The 22,862-nt window shown below is 38.4% G+C and overlaps 1 protein-coding gene across 2 annotated transcripts in view; it reads left to right on the top strand.

The window, feature by feature from the left end:
- LOC129579203 (protein apterous) overlaps positions 1-22,862 on the top strand; it is a 65,604-nt gene that overhangs the window by 12,465 nt on the left and 30,277 nt on the right. The window contains exons 2-4 of one of the 2 annotated variants that reach the window (XM_055469007.1): positions 14,283-14,479; positions 15,149-15,365; positions 15,577-15,716. In XM_055469007.1, the coding sequence (XP_055324982.1) occupies positions 14,283-14,479; positions 15,149-15,365; positions 15,577-15,716 (554 nt within the window). The remainder of the gene's footprint in view (positions 1-14,282; positions 14,480-15,148; positions 15,366-15,576; positions 15,717-22,862) is intronic. The other variant, XM_055469009.1, reaches the window with a different exon arrangement.

Consider the following 22,862-nt stretch of genomic DNA (forward strand, 5'->3'; position numbering starts at 1 on the left):
GTTGGCACTGGTTTTGCCTCGATGTTACTCGCTCGCTCGCTCGCTCGCTCGTTCTTTTCATTTTTCGTTTGTTTATTTGTTTGTTTGTTGCCACATGCATCATCATCATCATACAAATGCTCGCGTTCATCATTTACACAAGTGATAAGAAATGTGTACACAAAGAGCGCACGCTGCGGCTACAGCTGCCGAACAAGTGAATTCTGCCTCGGTTTTTTCGATTAAGACGGAAGATCATGATCGAACAATTATGGTTTGACTAATTCTACTAATCGATCGGTAATTAACACATTTTACCTTTAATCTAACATCGTCAAAAACCAATTCGATCGGCATCAAATATCATGAATGACACGAGTGCGCGCGCACACACACACACAAACATTCGTGATTTTGCGTCAACTAAATGATAATAATGGTTTGTGCGATGCAAGCACAATGATGTACAAGATGAAGCACAAAGCCCAGAACATTGATTGACTTTTCGAAAATTGGAAAGTCTAATCTAAGCAGCTGATGACGACTAAGACGACGAAAAAAAAGTTTCCATTGTTATGCGAATGAAGGGAGAAAAAAACGGCAACAGAAATAAAAATAAAAATAAAAGAACCTTCCAGTCAAGTGTACAAAGTGACTGACAATAAGTTGGCGATATCAAGTGTTTTATAATTGACATTGTTTGTTAGTTGTTTTCGCTTTCAATTCGGCATTTAACAGAAGTAGTGCTTCTGTGGGCTTTGTTGTTGTTGCTGCAAGTTTCGCCGGCATATTATGTGGAAAAGAAGGCGAACGGTATAAGCGAATATAAGGCATATTCGGCCGGTTGTGTGTGTGTGTGTGTGTTTGTGTGTATGTTTCTTTTTTGCCAAGTGCCAGAATGAGATACAGGCATAACGAAATAAAAAGCAACCAACAAAGTCAACAATAAAACAAAGAGCAGCGTGGCGGGTGCATAAATGTCAAGGACAATTAATTTATACAAAATAATTTATTACTATTGCATGTTACACTCAGTGTGCGCGCTGTGCTGCGCTGTGAGGTAAAAGCACATATATATACGAAAGCAGATACAACGTCAAGTAAATGTTTGCCATAATCACATTGTTTTTAGTCAAATCCATTCGAATCGGTGAATTCGTCGGGAGGGAATACATTAAAAAGTAAAAGCCAACCACAACTACTTCGGCAATACTTGATAGATTTTCGTGGATATTTTGATCGTTTCCTTTATTATTTTGATTTGAATCGTGCGATTATCACACATCACATCATGGTGACGACGGCGGCGACGACGAAGACGGTGATGATGAGGTAACTGTTGCTTTTGTGAAGTGGTTCGGCGTGACACCGTATATATTTGTGCAATGAAAATTTGCCGAGAAATGCGTTTGAATACCTGTCGCCGTCGTGCGTTTACAGACGACTGGTAAAAGGCCAAACAAGGTATAGGAGGCTAGAAGGGCAACATATATTTGTGCACAATTCATATATATCTATATGCGTACACATTTTTTGCAGTTTGCCGCACATCCATGCCTCGCGCGTCGAACACAAAAGCCAGCAAACAAGTAACAATTAACATACATTACCTTCTTTTTGAACATCGACCGAAGTCAAGATGTCAAGTTTTAAATGCATTTCATAAAATAAAAACAGAGAAAAAAAACATAAACAGCCTCATCGAGTGAAACTGAAACGCTCACCGCTTCTATACGATGACGGTTGACGGTACGCTTTTCGTGAGTTTTGCATAAAAACTGTGTCGCACTGGCGATTTTGACATTGTAATTTTTTGTTCCTTCTGTTTTGTTTTTTTTTTCGTTTCTTTGTATGTCTCTGCGTTGTTGTTCTCCTCACACACACACACACACACACACACACACACACCACTCATTTATTCACAGTGCATCAGATAGTTGACCGTTTTATTTACCATCTGCACAATTGCTCACAAATATTTTTGGTGTGTAGTCAGTCGATCATCGATTATGATGTTTTACGAGAGAATTTTTGAATTCTCTTTCTCTCTCTCTCTCTCTCTCTCTCTCTCTCTCTCTCTCTCTCTCTCTCTGCTGCTGCTGTCAATTCAGTCGGTGTTTTTGACATAACTTCAAAACATCACGGAACAAAATAACAGAAAAAAAAACACAACACACTAAGTAAGATGAATGTAAACAAGAGACGATTTGATGTGAGTCTTTCTCGAAAAAAAGGTGTTGTTTTCGTTGTGCTCCTCTCTTGATGACATTCCGTTCGTGTTCCATTAATAATGGCATATTTGCTACCCAAAAGCCGCAAATCGAAATGCAAACGCTGTTCAGATTGATCAATTAAGTGGTTTAACACAATTCTGATAAGCACCTATGTAAACAATAACGACACTGCTCTCGCGCTCGCGTTAAAATACAAACGAACGTGTTTCGTGAGGCGCCTCTACATAAATCATGCAAATTTTTCTGGTGTTGGCTAACCAAGATTTTCGACAAGAGAGAATTCATCAATATTTCGTCAACTATTCAATGTCCAATAAATAAACCGGATGAAATATCCCCGAATTGAATAGCGAAAATGACGAATTGAATCAAATAGTCTATAGATTTTCATTCACAGCAGCGATAGAAGAAGAAAAAGAGAGTCTTTTGCTCGTCAAGAATGTGACGTATTTTTTCTTCTTTTCACTCATTGAACAAAAAAGTGTAACTTTCAGCGCTGTGAAAATGTACGGTTTTTTCTTGACAGAACCGTGGAGATGGTTGGTTTCAATTAAGTGTAGCCTCCCTGTATTTCATTCCACAGCTACGCAGTTACTATTCATCTTCATTAGAGATGAGCAGCTTCATTCTAAATGATTGAACGAATGAATAAAAGAAAAGTGAAGCAAGATAGAAATGAAGGGAAAAAATTGTGTTTGACGCGGTGTTTAAATTAAATTACACGTTACTATTTGAATACAAAAAATCAAAATATTAAGTAGGCAACAATGTAAGCGCCCATTCAGAGAGTGATCGTGATCCAAGCGCACACAAACATATCAGGCGAGATGGAGAAATGAGCATCGAAGCAGGGCACACATCATGTCATGTTGGCATGTATTTATAATTCCGTTCTTCTTCCGATGCGCAAAGAATCCACAATGAATAACACTGCGGTACTGTTAGATACCAGGCACAGTTGCCACATTTTCAGTTTTTTGTTGTTGTTTCTCTATCGTTCGCTTTACTGTAATAAAAATACTCTCAACGAAAGAGAGAGAGAGAGAGAGAGAGAGAGAGAGAGAGAGAGAGAGAGAGAGAGAGAAGAAAAAAGACTTTATTTACATTTATGCATGCCTATTTATAATTATCAATGTTTATTTATTAGATTGAACTTGAAAGCTTTTGATTCGAGGGCGAAACGCAACAAGACATAACTAAATGAAATGAAAAAGTAACGAAATAGAAACACAGCTCGTAATAAAAAAAACGACGACGAACAGAGAGAAAATCGTTTGAATTCTTGAAATCGTCGCTGTTGGTTGTGTGTGTGTGTGTGTGTACACTTCAAAGCGTTTCTTTTCATTCAGCGCTTTTCTCTACGTTTGTTCTGGTGCGCGTTTTTCCCCGATTTTCTTCGTTCGTTTCAATGGAGCAGCAGCTCTGGCTCAGTTCGACAATGGTCTTGAATGTTTATCAGCAATATGTCTTTGAATGCACACTTAAAAATCTCTCACTGTTTTGTGGGTTGTTTTTTGTTTTTGTTTTTGAGCTGCTTGCCTACTCTCTGTGAGTACTCGTTTACGAACACTGCACTGGTCGCAATCTGCTCATCAAACATGCGAATGTTCCTCATTACCGAGTTTGCTATGTGTGGCGCATAGATTGTTCTTAATTGAGTTAAGGTTACATAAATTTGTTCAACGTGTGATGAATAAACGATGAAGCCCCTTGAATGAGTGCGTCTGATTTTACACGAAATTGAAAAAAGAGGCGAGTTAAAACCCGTATGGGACACACACACACTCACACACACACCGAGAGATCATCGATGCAGTGCGATGCATTGTGTAACATTTAAATGAAATTGAATCTTTCGTTTGTGTATTCGCAAAAGGCCGCAGCTTTGTTTTCCCAATAATGTCGTGCCTAGAGCACGTTCAATGCATGTTACATCGCAAAGAGCGCAGAGGGAAAGAAAAGATCTACCGTTGAATGCAATACAATCACGCAAAGAAAATTCTACGACTTTTTTGTTGTTGTTGTTGTTGTTGTGGTTTCGTTTTGTTGAAACGAGTGAATCTCCAATGCACATTTTAGTTTGCATTTGAATTCAAATGTTTTGTGCATGTTTGCGTTATGCGATGCAGATGATTGCTCACGCTCAAAACAAACAAATAAACGTATCGAATCGATCGACCCTCGCGAGATTGAGTAAGTGTTGCACACAAAATCGATCAATAGATCAGATATTTCGCACATACATATTTCATGCCATTGCAAGTAGGCACAAATGATTGACCGTTGTTCTGAAGCATGCTCAGGAGTTTCAGCATTCAAATAACAATATTGTTCAGAATTTGCAATGTTTGTTTTTCTAATTAACTGCTATTCTTCGGCATCAGAATCTTGTGTGTGCATTTGAATTTCACGGTTACGCTTCATCAAGCTCAAGTCAATAGTCGGAATACAATTCGGAAATATCATAAAATTGCCTTCAATTGCCACTCAAAATAGCGCCCAATGACCATACCATTGATTGGCTGATATTACTGTGCAAACTTTTTCGTTGGTTACACGCAGTGATATAGAGTTTATAACAGGAAATGCGATTTAGTTTCGTTTCATTTTTTTTTGTTTTCGTTCATAATAACGCTACCATTTTTCGTGAATTCATCGAATCCATTCGTTTTTTTGGGCCATAATTTCGGGCGTTGAACACATTTTTCCACGAATATGTGGAAAGAAAAGTCAATATCATATTTATTATATGTATCATTTCCTTTTTTTTCATGAATTCATATATGCAAAAAGTAGCGAGCGCGAGAGAGAAACAAAAACTGGCAAAGTCAAAACAAACACTCGCGCACACAGAAAAATTGTAAACCTATCATCTTGAAAAATCGAAGAAGAAGTACACACATAAAATTGACGCCCACTTATTGCGTGCATGAATTATTTGTTTTTAATATGCATGTTTAAAGGGAAAAAATAATACTGTTGCATAAGCTTTTCTATTTGAATATGGATGTGCCTGTGTGTGTGCGATCGTTTGCTCACGCTCATATTGCGTTCCACTGTTGTTGTACATGGTAAAAGAGCAATCAAAACATTGAGTTTATGCATCGTACGAAGACATAAGTTGCACGCAAACCGCGATTACTTCTCTTTTTTCTACGACGACGAAGACGACCAGACCAAGCAGCAAGAGATTTTTTCCAGCGTTTCTTTTTTGTTGTTGTTGCATTTACAATTTGCTATAAAATCGAAATTTCAATTCGAACCAAAGCCGAAGGAGGAAGAACGGAAAAATTGCGCAAAATTCAAATAAAAAATGATGAACCGTTTAATGGTGCGGTTTCAATTCCGTCGCGTTCAATGGTTTTAGAATATTTTTATGTTTAGAAGATTCAACGCAATGTTGATGAAGATGATGATGGTTCATAAAGTGGACGGTCGATTGAATATGGCTGATGCCTTTTGATCATCGCTTAAACGCATCAATTAAAGCGGTGTAAGTGCGCTCGTGCGATTTTCCATCGCTTTCTAAGTGAAATCAATAATATTTTACATTTGCTTCGTAAATCAAATGCGTTTTTTTTCTATGCCTTTGAAACGCACACATTTAATGATCACCGCATTATGGACCATATCAAAATGTCATTTTATCATGATTGCCATCATCAAGAGAACCCCATAAGCAAAACGGACCAAACAAAAATGTGAACAAATCAGGGAAAAATGACTCTAATTGAAAATCTTGCTAATAATACGATTGAGAGACTACGGAATCAGCAATCAGTTTTTCAACAATTAGCCATGCCATAAAATCCACTTGATTACAATGAATCATTTGCAAACGATCGAAACACAGTTAACACAGTTTGTATATTATACACAATTTATAATGAAATGATCATAAATGAATAACGGCATTTGGTCGGCTAATATCGTTGCAATCAGAATATATCACTGGGTGGAAAGAAGAAAAAAATCACAACGAAAACACGGATGAGAACCACATACTTATAAAACAAGCCAACACCAATCGACAAACATTTTTCTCTTCGAAGCCCAATCAGCCACTGATTGACAAGCATTTCGAAAAAATTGGAAACAAAATTGGAATTAACTAGAAATTCCAGTGTATTTCAATGATACCCTGAGGGCCAAAACCAATGGTGTGTGTTATTTTTGACAACCCTTTCAATCGAAAACCATTTAAAAGTGCATATTTTTGCACCTCAATCAGACCAATTAAACGCACCTCTGAAAAAAAGACAAGTTTCAATTACTGTGAGAGACAGAACAAAAGACACGAGAGAGAGAGAAAGAGAGAGAGAGAGAGAGAGAGAGAGAGAGAGTAGGAGAGAGAGAGAGATTGGCTCACTAATCCAACATCATAATTTTATGGACGAAACAACGAAAAATCAGTGTAGTTTTCGATGTAAATAAGTGCCATAAGGAAATCTGTTTGCCAATTAAACATTTCGAATGATTGAAATTCTTTGTGAGGTAAGCAATTAAAAGTGTCAAGTGGAATTCCAGTCGCTGTCGCTTTTTTTCTCTCGCTTCTTCATGTTGTTCAGTTTGTCAAAGGCTTTATGTCGTTTTGGGGGCTCGCACTCGCGCGCCTGTGCATCGTTGTGTCGACAAGAGATAGAGAGACAGATTGTTTGGGGAGTGCATCCACAGTGATGCCTATAAATTGTCGTGCCATTTGTCACATGCGCATTTTCACTTGCAATGCATTCATACTCATCAGCCATAAGTAAACATCGGCGAAATAATATTGTGAACATCTGGGTTCAACCAAAGTCAATCCACTTGCGACACTGAACAACTGACTTATCGAAATCGAGTGTGTATGTGTATGTGTGCCGGTTTTTTTTATCGTGTTTCATTCACATTCAGCACCAATTTCAAAAATACCACCAATTAATTTAGTTCAAAGGGCATAGCGCTTTGACAATACGACAAATTCAACACGAGCCACTTAATCCCAAAACGACGAGAGAGAGAGAGAGAGAGAGAGAGAGAGAGAGAGAGAAGAGAAAAACGATGAGATATGATGAGTTGGCATTACGTTTACGCTCATCGTCGACATTAAACGTGTTGCTAGTTGTTGTGATTTTTCATGCCGTTTCAATTGCTCGCTTCGTTCTCGCAACGTTTGTTTTTCGGATTTTTTTTCTTTGTGAGTGTGTGTGTGTATGTTTGCCTTTATCGATCGTGTAATTCGCATCCCAAATCGCGTCGACTTCGAAGGGACTTGGAGAAAAGATTGTCGATAAAAAAAAGACATCAGTTTTTTAATTGCATCTTCGCAGCTAAATTACATTGCACATCTTTTTGATTTACATAAAGTGTTTTTTATTCCTATTCGTCCCGCTTCTGTTGTTGTTGCTGTTGCTGTTGCGCCAAGCTAATAATAAATCAACGGCGTTTTTTGCCATTGAGACAACATCGCAAAAAAAAATTGACTCCGGATTATGCGACAAATATTATTCAACCTAAAGGATTATACGCTTCTTTGGGACTGTGGCTCTCATTCTAGCTCTCCTTCCCTCACTCTTCCATCGGAGACGTTTTTGCAATGTCAGCGACAAGTATAACGTGGCACCAAATCGAACAGCATGTTTCTTCAGTGCGAAGAAACGAGGGAAATAGAGAGAATTCTAAAAGTTAGAGGAAAATCACAAGCAAAAATAAAAGAAGAAGCGATGGAAACGACATACACCAAATAACGATTATTTACATTTTGCTGCTGTGTGAAAATGCATCTCACATTCATTTCAATATGAATTATGTTTTCGACGGCACTTCTTCGGATTCACACACAACAACAGCAACAACCCGATTTTCGATCCTTTCAAACGATGCCATACGGTTAGCATCTCGGCCAGAGAGAGAGAGAGAGAGAGAGAGAGAGAGAGAGAGAGAGCGAGATGTACAAATTGAAGTAATGACTATTAAATGATTGAATTTTCGCATTGGATCGCATTATTTTCGATGTGATTTGGTGTGCAAAGAAAGGATATGTGGTTTGGTTTTTATCGTGTGATGAATGTGGCCATGGCACAGATCGATTCAAATCGTCGTATATTCCACTACCATTCGATTTCATTTTCTCACTGTATGCCAAATCATGTCGAACACACTGTCTCAACCGTGAAAACCGATAAACCGTGCGGAACAAGGGAGATGGAGATGATGATGAAAGGAACACAAATAAAAGATTCGTTCATGTTTAACACATAAACTGAATGAAGTAACAATAAAAAAAAATTCCGCTCGACAAACATAATATGTAAATTCAAAATGAAATCCGATGAATGTATCGGGGCACAAGGAGATCGCAGCTCATTTCGAATGATATTAGTTTTTTTTTGGAATTTACTAAATCAAATCGATGTATGAGCCTCTCGGCCGATGAACGAGTCGAGAAGGAACGATTCAACAAACAATTCGCAACGTGAAATTGTATGACGACGACGACAAACAGCAATAACAACAGCTATTCTTGGTGAACGCGAATCTCTCAAAAAATACGCAACACAGATTTAGAGAGAGAGAGAGAGAGAGAGAGAGAACGAGCGAGATCGCGCGCACATGTACGCACGCACATTACAATGTGGTCGAGCTCTTTTGACTGTCGTTGCACATTCAGCAAGTGAAGGAAGATTTATTGATGCAATTTTAAATTAATTGTATGCTCTTGCATACATTTGTTTATTTTTATTTACACATTACCCGTGTACTGCATAAATAATTTCCATTTCTTTTTTTTTTCTTGCTGGGTCGATTTTTTTTGCTTTTTATGCTGCCGTTGTAGCTGCCTTATTTTTCGTTCTCTCCACAGGTTTTGTGATTCTTGACAGCAAATTTTTTTTTTCTGCCGCACACTAAAAATTGAAATTGAACGTGTGAATTCCAATTCGTGGAATTGTTCCGAAATGTATCTCAATAGCATTTCGCATGAATAAACGGAGCTGACCTCTCATCGAAGCCCTTTTAACGTGCTGCTTTCATCAATTTCAATTGCATTTCAATACGTCAATCGTTGCGTAGTTTGGCATTGCGCAAATAGTGCGTCGTTTCATATTTTTTTCCACAATTATTTCCGACAGATGTCCGATTTTTTTCCCTTCTTTAAATGCCTTGATGATTATATATGCGCTAGCAAATGAATGAAATCCGAGAGTGAATGAGAGAGAGAGAGAGAGGGAAAAGTATGTTGAGCCGTGTTAGCGTAATTTGAAAATGACATTGACCACTGTTATCAACATATGAACATCGAAATAATGTGTGTTCCATTTGATTTGCATGCACATCAGTCAATAATAATACATGTCTTAAATTGCGGTACGTTGTTTCGTCGCTTGCTCTCATTCTCTGCATACTCCACTTTACGTGTCACACACACTCAGACACACACACTGACACTCACTGTGACTGAACCATCTTCATCCATCTCGACAATCAAAGAAATGCATTGAAACAAATGTAGAAGAAAAAAACATCAGTGGAAGAAAAAAGTGCAAATGAAAAGAGAGGATACGAATGAATGCCATATCCAAATGATATGATGTATCTGCACAAAAACTGTGTATATTTGCGATTTCGATTTTTTTTCTCACTGCTGTTGCAGTTTGATTTCGTTTCATTCTGTTCTTGGTTCAGGCAAAAGCCAAAGATTTCGTGTTCAGGTTGGTTTTTTGTGTCTACCCGGGTGGACGACGAAGTGTTATTTGCATTGACCGTTAGTCAGTTTTGGGTGAAGAGACGAGATAAATGAGAACACCTCAATCGGTCGAGAGCCGTGCTTCACTCATGCACAGATTTACATTGTTTCGACCAGGAACTGGCATATGTGAGAGTTTGGATTTTCGCTTAGCCTGGATTTCAAGCGATATTGATTGTCTCAAATTCGTCATCCATGAGATACACATTTTTTTTTCTCTTTGCGGTGCAAGTTGTTGTTGTTTTCTTAGCGAGCCGAAGTTTGATTTCTACTCGCCAAAATGAATAGCTTGATGACCGACACCGACACTCATATGGGAGATCAGTCAAGCGGCGTTTCATCAATGACACCAAATTTGCACAGATAATTTTCAACACGAAGCATTCAACATGTTTCACATAAATAAAAGAGCACCCACAGCAATAATCATACATGAATCAAGAACGAGCACTGGATGCTATTTTTCTTTATCGCTTTCTTGGTTGTGCTCGATGCAGCAACTCCAAAATTCCATCGACGGTGAAACACACACACACACACACACCGACAACCAACACGAGAAGTGAAAAAAAACGGCGCAGTGTTGCTGTTTTTCGGTCTCATTCGCTCTCTTCCACATTTTTCGTTGGTTTGTTCATAGTTTCTGATTTTATGTATATGAGTATTGAGAGAGAGTCTAGATAGTCGGTGCATGAGTGATTTTGGTTGTGGTTGTTACTATTTTTCTTTCTCTTTCTCTCTCTCTCTCTCTCTCTCTCTCTCTCTCTCTCTCTCTCTTGCTCAGTCTTTATCTTCGTTTGCTCGCTTTATTGGCAGTGTTGCCCTGTAATTATATGTTGAATTGGCGAAATAAAACAAAAATGATACACCTAAAGGGTAATAATCATATGATACCAAACTGAGAAATAACAAATCCGTGAGCCATCCGAAGCAATACAACATGAACGGAACGAAACGAAATGGATAAGAGGAGAAAAAATATTGCAGTACACATATCGAATGCATACACACACTAAACAGAACGCAGAGAGCAGAAAACAACGCAAGGTTTTCAAAGATGTATAGCATTGAATGCAATCAAACGGGAACCGGCACTAACAATGATACCAGAAACAACAAAATCCACCAGCAACAACAACAATAACAACAACAAAACTGCAGCAGATAAAAAAACACACAGAAAAATATGATGCAGAAAATCACCTCACACGAAAGAGTGTGTGCGCGCGCACGAACAAAATTGCACTCCAAAGAGAAAGAATCAGTAGATAAGACACAAGCTTTACAGTCTTGTTTGATATTTCGACTTTTTAATATCATTCGTTTTCATTTCTTTTTGTGAGTTGTTACACTGCACTGTTGTTGTTGTTGTTGTTGGTGCTCTTCTTCTTCTTCGCTCTGTGTGTTTTTTTTTATTATTGCTGCAGTTGCATTTGCCGCCGTCGAAGTTCTTGTGGTTGTCGGTGCTGGCGTTTCTGCTACACTCTTCAGTTCGGGGCTCATTTATGATTTTTTCGCTCTCTATCCCTCACGCTCCTCTCTTGTGCTACTTCGTTGCATTTTTTTTCAACCTTTGTGATTACCTTTTTTATTATTGATTCATTTAAAAATGCATATAAAGTTGATATTCTGCCTGAAGTCTCCGCCAAGAAAGTTAAAATAATATTATGCACTTTTATTGTGCAATTCGATGTGTGTGCGCGATTTGTTTTGTGTTTTTGTATTTTTTTTTGCTTGCTTGCTTGTCTCTCTGCCGCTGTTCGCCTTTGCATCACAATTTTTCAGTCTCTCTCTAAATGCTCAAATAAAAATGAGAAAAGAAACACATACGTATCCGGTTCCACAAAGACAATCACTTGTTGTTTGGTGCGTGTGCATTGGTCTGTTGTTACTGCTGTTGCAGTTGTATTGCCTCTTCTCGGGGTTTGAATAAATTTTTCATTTATTATCCCATCTTAAAACATTTTTATGACTAAATGCTGCATAAATCGATGAAAAAAGCGATCAGAAATTCTGGTTAGAACAAAAAAAAAATCCTCTTCAACTGGCAAAAAACGAGAACTCGTGTTATTTTTCGTCGTTTTGCACTCAAAAAAAGAAAAAACACACCAACAATAAAAAAGGAAATCCATCGAGAGAATATCGAAATGTACGATTTATCGAATCGCATCACTAAAATGAGCGCACAACGACAACGATGCTCCAAAGAATCCCGATTGTGCCCCCCACACACACACACAGCTTTCGAAAAGTTCGTTAATCGCCAAAAGCACTATGAAACAAAGTCAGGTTTAAATTGCATATTCCTAAGCCTATATATACCTTGGCCCGTTTTTTGCTACTGTTTAATAATGTGTTTTGCTTCAAAATGAATGGCACGGAATGATATTAAAAAAACAGGAAAAAAAACCATACACACAACAAATGATATTCCATGTTGCATTGTGATTTTGATGTGATTTGATTTTAAAACCGAGTGATCGTGTTCGTAGTTCGATCACTCGTCGAACTAGAGAGACGCTCATTCTCGCTTGCATACTGTAGAAAAATATTCGCGCTTTTGACATTCAGAAGGCAAGAAATAAACAACAGCAACCGAATAACGACAGAGGAAATTTCAAGGTATTAAGCTACTGTTTTAGCGGCAGCGGCTAAATAACGGGAAGTGTCGGATGCCAAATAACACAAGGTGAATATGGATTTCAAACTATAACGAGCAATGATGAAATCCATCGTTCGTGTAAGAACATTCACATCATAACATGATGATTTGTGAGAAAGACAGAGAGAAGACAAACGGCCCCGAATTAAAAAAATACACACAAAACAATCACAAAAAAAACTGAGTGATTCGCCTTTTGTTGTGAAGTGATCTGTATCATTGTGATTGAATGTGTTTGCAAATCTTCCGCTCTCTCTCTCACTCTGCCGGAAAGGATATAATGACACGGTACAATGCAAAGACGATGCTCGTTTGCATCGGTCTAAATGCCGTTATTTTAAAGTCGCACGTCTTCGCCTCTTCCCAAGCCTAATAATTTGTCCGATGGTTTTTTCTCTCTCATTGAAATAAAATTCCTCTAATCACATCATGTTTTTTCCCTCGAAAAACCCGAAAAGGACAAGACACACAAGAATGGAGTCTATTTTTGCATTGACATACACACAACAAGGGAGAGAGAGAGAGAGAGAGTGAGAGAAAAGGCAGATTTGGGAAATTCATATTAAGATCGGAATAATTTCCTTGAATTCAGAAGGTTTTCGCGTAAATAATGATTGCGTTTGAGATTTAGAGAGTGAGTGATTCAATCTAATTTCGATGTGCATTTTTGGCTAGACGACTGTTTTGTCTTCTGCCACGTTTTTGTTCTCTCTCTCTCTCTCTCTCTCTCTCTCTCTCTCTCTCTCTCTATCTCTCTCTCTCTCTCTCTCTCTCTCGAAAGACAAAAAAACCCGAATGTTTTCATCATTACCAGAGAGCACATGCAAGCGCCGCGGCACGCAGACAAAACGGATGGCACAAGGGGCCAACAGAACAGAGTACACCGAGTAAAAACCTAGCACCCATGATATGAACTCAAGCTGAAGACGCACAAACGGAATAATGAATAAGAATATTTATTTTTAATGACATGCCTTGTTTTCGTTTCGGCGTGCCGTTCAGTTGTTTTTTGTTTGTTTCGTTTTCGCTCTGTTTGTTTGTTGTCCTGAAATTTCTTTGGTGCTTGTCTCCCAATGCGCCTGAAATGTTTACGTACATGAATCGTACATGAATCGAACCGAGGCAAATGAAAACGACGAATAAAAAAAAAAACATCAAGCACAGTCTATCCGAGTGAATGCAAAATCTAATAAGCTCACGTCGCTGAATTGAAAAAAAAGAGAGAATAAAATATTGGTCGTGTGCGTGTGTATGAATTGTAGATGCAGATGATGCGTATTTATTTATAAGCAATTTCGAACATAAATCAAATTATGCGGCGTTCACACAAAATGTGCACATTGCACACAAATCATGTTCATGACACAATTATGTCTGAACGACATTTCATCTATTTCGAAATAGGCGATATTTATATTCCCTTTCGTCGTTCACCTCATCAGTTGATTCGGCGTGCGCCTTGCGCCTCGCGCGAATTGGAAGTCGTTCTCCAATCTCTTTTTTTCGCAGTGCATTGCATTGCGATCAAGGCAAAAGATTAAAAAAAAAATTAAATAAAGCGTGCATGCGCTGTACGTGTGAGTGTGTATGCGCTTTTGAATTTTCTTTCTTTCTATTTTCATTAGATTTACCAAATTGATCTAAATTTACCATAAATAATTACGATTTTATTGTTTATTTACAGCAGCAGAGCGCAAGATTTCTGGGTCCATCGCGAGAACGAAGTCCCACATTGCCCGGTTCGTTGGCTGGACAATGTGCTGCAGCTAATAACAATCACCCGTTACATCGACCGTGCGCGTCATGCTCAACCGACCTGTGCGAACATCATGCGACCAAAACATTCGGTCCCAGTCCCATATTCAATGAATCTTGTCGAAGGTAATTTAGCCAAATTTTCGCTTTTTTTCGCTCTCTGTTTTTCATTGCGTCGGTTCGTTTCCTTCTTTCACATTTTTTTTTTCATTCGTTGTGGTTCACATTGTGAAATCATCGTTGAAATGATTTGCAACGACTATCATCGTACGGTAAGCCGGCTTACAGTCGATATACTTTTTGAGCCGAAACAAACCTAAGAAATAGAGAGAGAGAGAGAGAGAGAGAGAGAAAGAGAAAAAAAACCAGCAGAACCGAAATGAACTCTTTCAAGTTGGTGCTCATCTCACGCGCGTTCGCACACAGTCATTGCAATAAAATTTAATTAGCTTAAATTCGGTGCGGTTTTGGTAGATTAGCAATGCAAAAGTAACGAATCGAGTGAAACAGTACGGCAATGACTGTGTTACAATTTAATCCATTCCGTCTATCAACACCTCATTTCAGTGCCTACTTTCATCTGTGTAGAGAAATGCAAAATTTGCTGAAAAATTAACATCAATCACGTCTCAAGCGATTACACGCATTGTAATTAATGAGCAATAACTTTTGTTCAATTTGTCGCATGCACGTAATTTATTCGTACTCGCTTGAAAATATGGACACGCTGTCAAAATATGCGCTGATTTTTGTCTTTTCCCTCGTTTTTTTATCTCAAATCCTTGATTGAATTAGTTACGAAACAACGGATCGATCCATATTTGATGAATCAGGCATCGGATTCACAGACTCGCACATTGACAATCGGATAGAATGCACGGAGCTGGTGAATAGCGGGAAAACGTATGTTCAAATGAAATCGGAACCAGGCGGCGGTGCCAGCAGCCCCGAATCGTCCGCAGAAACCGGCGGTGGACCCGACGATTGTGCTGGATGCGGCCGTTTGATACAGGTACTAATCACTATTCGTTTTTGTCTTAGCGAATTGATTAACATTTCTTTTTGGCGTAACGCTATTTCTGTCTATTTATACATATTATGACGTCAATGCCATTCAATGCGTATCGACTCAACTGATTCCAATCAACAGTCAATTTCATTCTCACGTCTTTTTTTCTTTCTCTCCCCTTTTTCCTTTGTTTTTTTTTTTTTAACGCAATTAGGATCGATTTTATCTATCAGCTGTTGAGAAACGATGGCATGCTGCATGCCTTCAGTGTAATGTATGCCAGCAACTTCTTGAAGGTGAAACGTCATGTTTTTCACGTGGTGGAAATATTTATTGCAAATCGGACTACTACAGGTATGAATTGTAGCCAATTGTATGTAAAATTAATTCCATTTCATTGTTCGATTTTGGTCATGTAGCAAGCCTACTTGTCGCTCAAGATTAAGACAGGTATACAAAAGCAAAAAAAAGGTACAAATATCACACTATCAACAACAAAAATAACAAAACGACAGAAAAGAAAGAACAACAACAGAATGGAGAAAAAACAACAACAAGAATAAACATAACGCGAATCGAGTACGCGCGCAAAGAGATAAAAATCTCCTACCGCAATTGATATGCGTACAGTCAAATGGTGTCAATCTAATTAACTTATAGCAAAGTTCAATGTGCACGAAAAATGTGTGCAAAAGAAAAACCGAAGCAAGGAAAATTCTACATGCACTTGTTCATGCAACCAGCTGCGAGATTCATATCGAACGAACCACAACGAACGTATGAACGGTCGAACGAACGAACGAACGAACGAACGAACAAAAAAAATGGCAATCCAATAATAGGCAGCAAGAAATAGATACAAAAATCATGGAGCGCGATGTAATCGCTGCCGATCGGATCGCGTATGTTAAACAAATTATATGCAGCACATAGAGATTAAGAGCGATTCGAGGCAGTGTAATCGAGAAAAAATCACTTTTATGAGAGTGTCGAGTGTGTTATATAAAATCTAGCAATCGTATGCTTGATTCTACAGCGAGATAAGGTAATGCAGAGATCGAATGCGGTCTTTTATGTGAGTGTGTGCGCGAGCGAGCGCAAGTAGAGACTTACAGAGAGAAAAGGAATAGAAAAAATGCACACACTTAAACACACACCGAGCACAGAAACCAATTCATTTAACATAAGCATTCAAAAGATATCGACGACATTGCCGTGTCGATTTGTCTATTTATCGCTTTTGGTCTCTCTCTCTCTCTCCCTCTCTCGTCTTTTTTTTTTATGCAATAGTGCACGTAAAACATGCATAAAATGGAACGATAAATAGATAGATCTCAGAAAGTCAGCACCAAAACCCAATGCAAAATAGATGCACACTGAACTCATTTCAACACCAGCACGCCTGCCTGAATGCCTGCTACGAAAAATGACAGAATAACTCCAAGAGAAACGATGGCGACGACGACAAAACACATACTCAAATCCGAATTCACGCTGAAGATACGGGAAAATGTTCAACCTGCAAAAGTGATCGTGTTAAAATGGATACGTGTGCCTCTTTTTCTTCTTCTTCTTCTTCTTCTTCGATAGTAGTTGTTGTGCTGTTTCATTGCATGTACATTGTACAAACACACCAAATAATCATCAGCACAAGTGTATGTTGAACACGACATGGCACTTCAAGTCGAAAAACGAATATCACTGCTTGGAACGAACGAAAAACCATCCTAAGCATATGCTGGTTTTCGCCCATTTCACTCTTCTATCTCGCATCATCTCTCGTCCGGTTCACCGCTGCGATGTGACAGACAGAGCTGTTGTTGTTGCCGGGCTGCACAGTGCACAACTGCACATACATGTGAGCTGTGTTGCTCACGGTTTCCGCAATTTATCACTTGATACTACATTTTGGTCGTGTTGGAGTAGTCGAGCTTTGTACACAATGTCTTCCACAGCATGTGCAATGGTTGTTATTTTTGTTTTTCGGTTGCAAAGCAAAAAGAACAGAAAGAAAGAAAGGGAAAAAAAATCAATGCACCTGTCTTGAGGACACTTCGAGCGTGTTTCCAGTCAATCGTAAAAATTATTGATCCCTCGCCTGCATTTCAACGTATTTCACCATTCATTTCTCATTCGGAATTTATCGTTTGAAATGAAATCAAAGGATTTTTGTTTTTACTTCTCGTGTAATTGCCTTTGACGCATATGCACTGCACTGCACCACATAAATTACCGTTGCGAAATCAAACGCTGTCACATTTCACCATAATTATACAATATTTTGTCGTACACTTTTCGTCGGGGGGCTAACGAATTTCGTCGTCGACGACGTCGCAAATAGTACGTTGCAGTGGAAACACCATCGAATTTGTGCTCGTTTGTACTCAATAATTCAACAAAATCGAACAACAATACACGATGCAAAACTGCAATTGATCGACAACAAATGGAACAAAACGTATCAAATTGAAAAAGTATCTATTCCCTGGCTTTCACATTTATCTGATATAATTATGTAAATTTGATATAATTGCGACTAATTTGTTTTTATCTGCGTTTGATTTATTAAACGCTATTTGGAATGGTGAGCGTGCACCCGCGCAAAAGAATCGAGTTTTTTCTTCCTTTCGAAATGGCGGTTTGTTTTGTTTTTTTGCGATAAATGCGACCGGCATTCATCATTAATAGATATTTAATTTGGGTTGATTGCCGATAGCTAGATTGCCGCGTTTGGAATGCATTTCAGCAAATAAACGATTAAGTATATAGGTAGTTTATCAAATAAAATATGCTACTGTGAGTACTTTGCAGCCGCTAATCGCAGTAAATAGAGAAAAAAACAACAAAGAAAGGCGCACATTTCTAACCCAAAGCAAAAATGCACGTTGAAGCTTGTTAAAGTTCTTGAAAATTCAGAGAATAAAATAATGGAAATGGATGAAAATATTTGCGTGCATTTGTTCTGCGAAATGAAAATCGTTTCTCTGGTGTGCGCTGATTGTTTTGTTGTTGCCGTTGTGCGAATTACATTTTTATTACAAATAAATCACCTTTTTGTGATTAGTTGTGCGTTCAAGGTATGGTTCGGTTGTAATTAATCTTGGCGATAGAGTGTGTCGCTCATAGTTTTTTCTGTTTATATTCTGTTGCGCACTTCTTTCGTGTACTGCAGTAGATGCCGGCGAATATTTCGTGTGCACGCTCGTTGTGTGCGTTTGGTTGTTGTTTTTTTTTTGTAAATCGTTTTGCGCGCGTGTGGCGCAACCAACGATTGTTCATCGTCTCGACACACAATCTGATGGAATCTATCCATATCATCAAACAGTGACTCGAAAAAAAAAAAGTTCGAAATGAAATGTGCGAAAATCATGACCAAAGCGTGTTGAAGAATATTTCAAGGTAGACTTCGAACGACGCAATATTGAAGAGAGTGAAAAGAAGAAAAAAAATTGTGAACGCTATACAATTCTGAGAATCGCGCTACCACTTTGATCACTTTACCGGAAAATAATTGAATCGAAATGCGTATTCAATGCACACACAAAAAAAAGCAACAACAGCAACAGAGTGTGCACAATGAAAAGCAGATCACAAGCAAACAACACACAAGAACATCACATCGGCGCAACAAATAAACGAACGCACATCTTTCTCTTCTGCCTACATCGCTTTTCTGTGTGCTTTTCATTTTTCAATATGAAGAGAGCTATAACTGAAACAATGAGATGATTGGTTGGTGCTGCTCACTTTGGAAATTATTGCATAACCTTCATTTTAATTCGAAAACGAATTGTTTCGACGTGTATCTTTCCCTCTCTATCTTTTTCGCCCTCCCGCTCCTTTTTTCGCGCTCTATCTAGCGTATGTTGTTTGAAGCGCGCACTTTGCCGCGATATTATCATGATTGAGTGCATTTTAAATGAGAAAATATTTTGCTACTTGCCAGTTTTAATTATGTTTATCATAATAAATTTCATTTTCACTAATTGATAACAAAATAACATGAATTATGTATGACGCTGTGTTTTTTCTTTCTTTCTTTCTTTCTGCATTCGATGTAATGCAAAAAGCTTGATCAAAATGGAACTTTGATGGAACAACAACAATAACGATGGAGAAAAAAAAACACAGAATTGATGTTCGTTCATTTGAAACAAGGTGGAAATATATTTTGTACACTCGTTGGAATATGACGTTTTGTTCCGGTTACATCGTTTCCAAATGGAGCCTTGACAGGCTATCATTTCATGTGGAATTCAAAAGGACCATTTTTCCGTTATGGAAAAATTCATTTTCCAACACACAAACTTAAATTGGCTCCCTCCGATCCAAGAACAGGCACAAAAGAAAAAAAGAGCAAAGATGGGAAACAAATCAAAAACTCCGAAAATAAGTTGAAACATCACTTTTTTTCGTTGTACGTTCCACATTTTTTCTTCGGTTGTGAAAGCAATAAATTATATCGTTATATTTCGTCTTAAATCAGGAACATTTCAAACGACGACGTCGTCGTCGCGAGTGCACAACTAAAATTTGTGCATTCTGAACAGAAAAAAAAGTACTCGAATTTTTTTTTCTGCTTCATAAAAGCATAAAAAAAAATTTGTGTGCCATTGATGCAATGTAAATAGTAGTGTAGGGAATTTGTGCTTGTGTTTATGTGCAGAGATGAATGAATTTAAATCGTGGCAAATGAATGGGCAATTGCGTTTGTTCTTGGTGTATGCGTGTGAAGTGTGCATGGCAGTTCGAGCAGCTCAAAACTTGCCTGCCCTCCCTCTCTCTCTCTCGCTCTCTTTCACTCCGACTCCGAGTCTCTCTTCTCGGTGTCCAAATGTGTGAGCGCGAGTGTATCGCGTTGTTGGCTGTTTCTCTTTTCCATTAACCTTCTGTATATGTGCCAACAACGATACAGAATAAAAAATTACACCAATTACTACTTCCGTTTAGACTAATTAGGAGGAGAAGAGGAAAAAAAAACGCAAAGCATACACACACTCACCGGGAGTGAAGAGATATTCCAAGTCAAGCACACACAGCGTCAGCGCCTTATTCTAATCGGTGGAAGAGAGCACAATGTCGTTTTTATCTTTTTTTCACAAGTTTTGTGTGATTGAATCTTTTCTGTTTCTTTGGCTTTTATCGCACGACTCTCTGAAAATTGTTCCAAACGATGACGACGAAGACGGTGGCGGTGGCGGCAACGAAAGAAGATGCATCGCCGGAACGTAATAAAAACCAAAGATTACAAGAAAAAAAAACTAAGCGTGATGCGACTGTGGCTCTCGCCAAGTCGGCAGTAAAGTCACACATTTGAATTCAACATTTCTTCAAGGTATTTGAAAATGTGAGCGCGAGCGCGCCCAACCATTTCATCTGACAGCACTTGACTTCTTTTTCGCTCTGTCTCGCACTCACTCGATACAGTTTTCTATATTTGCTTGACATGCCACTTCCACTGGCTCCAGCATATACCGTTATTGAAATATCATGTACATGCATATCTGCGTTTCGTACTATCATTTCACCCGCAAGTGAGAGACAGGCGCGCGGCGAACGATAAATTTTTCATTTAGATTTCGAGTATTTAATGAACGGAATGCAAAAATGTATGAAACGAGAAAAAAAAGCAACATGGACCGAAGTGAAAAAAAAATATAAAGAAAGAAGAATTGTATAAATATCACACGATTAAAATGGATGATGATCCACACACACACATTAGACTCGGCGAGAGTGCTCCACTCACTTTTCAAGTATTCTCGTGCGCACATTTATATTTATTTATTTATTTTTTTTTACATATATTTGTGAGCGTATCTGGCTCATCATAACTTAACGGTAAATTACTATAAAAATGGAGTTTTTTTCTTCTTCTTCTTCTTCTGCCGTCTTCGCCTTTTGAATTATCAAAACGAGGCGATTCGGTTATGCAAAGAGCATGACATTAATCGTAAAATCGCATACTTTTTAGACGTTCCGTTCTTTTACATCGAGAGAAGGCATAAAAAGAGATAGAGAGAGAGAGAGAGGGACTTTCTGCGAGATAAGAGCCACTATTTTGTGCGTTTTCCTCTTTCATACTCATTTGATTCGCATAATCAGAGATATGGTACTCACAGCAAAAAGGAATATACGCGCGAACGCAAATCGCATTCACTGCAAATGGATCTCTTTGATGTTACGCCATTCATATGAATTTTATGTACATGGCGATGAGAGATTATCAAGTGCGTAAAAAATAAGCGAAGAAAAAGTGTATTCTACATTTTATTCGATATGTAGAATGCTATCTGACACTGTGAAATTGTCGCAAGACCTAGATGCATCGCCGAGAAGTTCACAAAATATCTTTCCATTCGATCGACAAGCTTTCTTTTTCGGCAAAGCGAATTGGAATTTTCGCCAAGCCAAGCGAACCGACAGAAATGTTTAACCGTAATTCTGTTTCGCATCGCTGCCTGTTTGCGTTGAAGTGGGCAATGGATCAGCCAATGGCTGAATCGCATATGCATCAATCTGCGCTCACTTTCATTTGATTCGCCCGATTTGGTAATACAATTGGAATTGATTTGCATAAATTATTAAAGTGCGCATTCATTTTCCCATATCATATCTTTGGGATGCAAGCATCTCATCAAGTCATCGTCGCCGCTGCCTCTGTCGCTGCCGCCAATGAGCCATTTCTTTTGTTGCTGTTCGTTTATTCTTTTCAACAAATATCAATATCAATATTATGGAGTAGCTACACTCGGATATTGCTAAAAACGAACTCTCTGAATGATGGAGAGAAGAAAGCAACAGAGAGAGATAGAGAGAGAAAAAGAGAGAGAAAAGAACGAACGAAACAGCCTTTATGTGTCTGCCGTTCTTTTGTTATGTTGCTGTTGCTGCTGCTGTTTTTTACCTGTCGTGCATTATATCCAATGCGTGCGTGCATTCTCTCCTATTTCGCTCTTGTCCGTACATTTTGCCGTGCCATGCCGTTCTTGCTGGTTTTGTTGGCGTTGTTTGCGTCTCTTGATTCTACTTGAATTTCGTTCGGTTCTTGAATTTATTATTGTTTCTGCTTATTTTCTCTCTCTCTCTCTCTCTCGCTCACTCTCCTTGCACAATCCATTGGGCAATGCCAACAGCAGCAGCAGCAAACGGCAGTGGCAACAGAAGCAGCATTAGAATTTAAGGCCGTGTATTTCAAAATTGTTGAGCTACTGCAAAAACCTGATATTGCAATCGGCGCCATTATGGTCACTACACATTTCTCTCTTGCAGCATGTTTTATTCTTCTGCTGCCATCGTCGTCGTCTTCATGTTCGCATTCATTTTGAACCATTTTTTTTTTCGTTCTCTTGCTCTGTACATGTACAGAACAACAATGATTCACTTGTGGGCCGGATGATTTTAACGCGAAATATCGAAATTTCGATAAAAAAAAAATAATTCCACGAAAACCGATGAATTTCCACGAAATGCACGATATTGCAAATCCTGATTAAAATA

The sequence above is a fragment of the Sitodiplosis mosellana genome, unplaced genomic scaffold (genome assembly GCF_009176505.1).
Source record: "Sitodiplosis mosellana isolate CC-2019 unplaced genomic scaffold, AAFC_SMos_1.0 Smas_scaffold_6226, whole genome shotgun sequence".
Taxonomy (NCBI): Eukaryota; Metazoa; Arthropoda; class Insecta; order Diptera; family Cecidomyiidae; genus Sitodiplosis; species Sitodiplosis mosellana.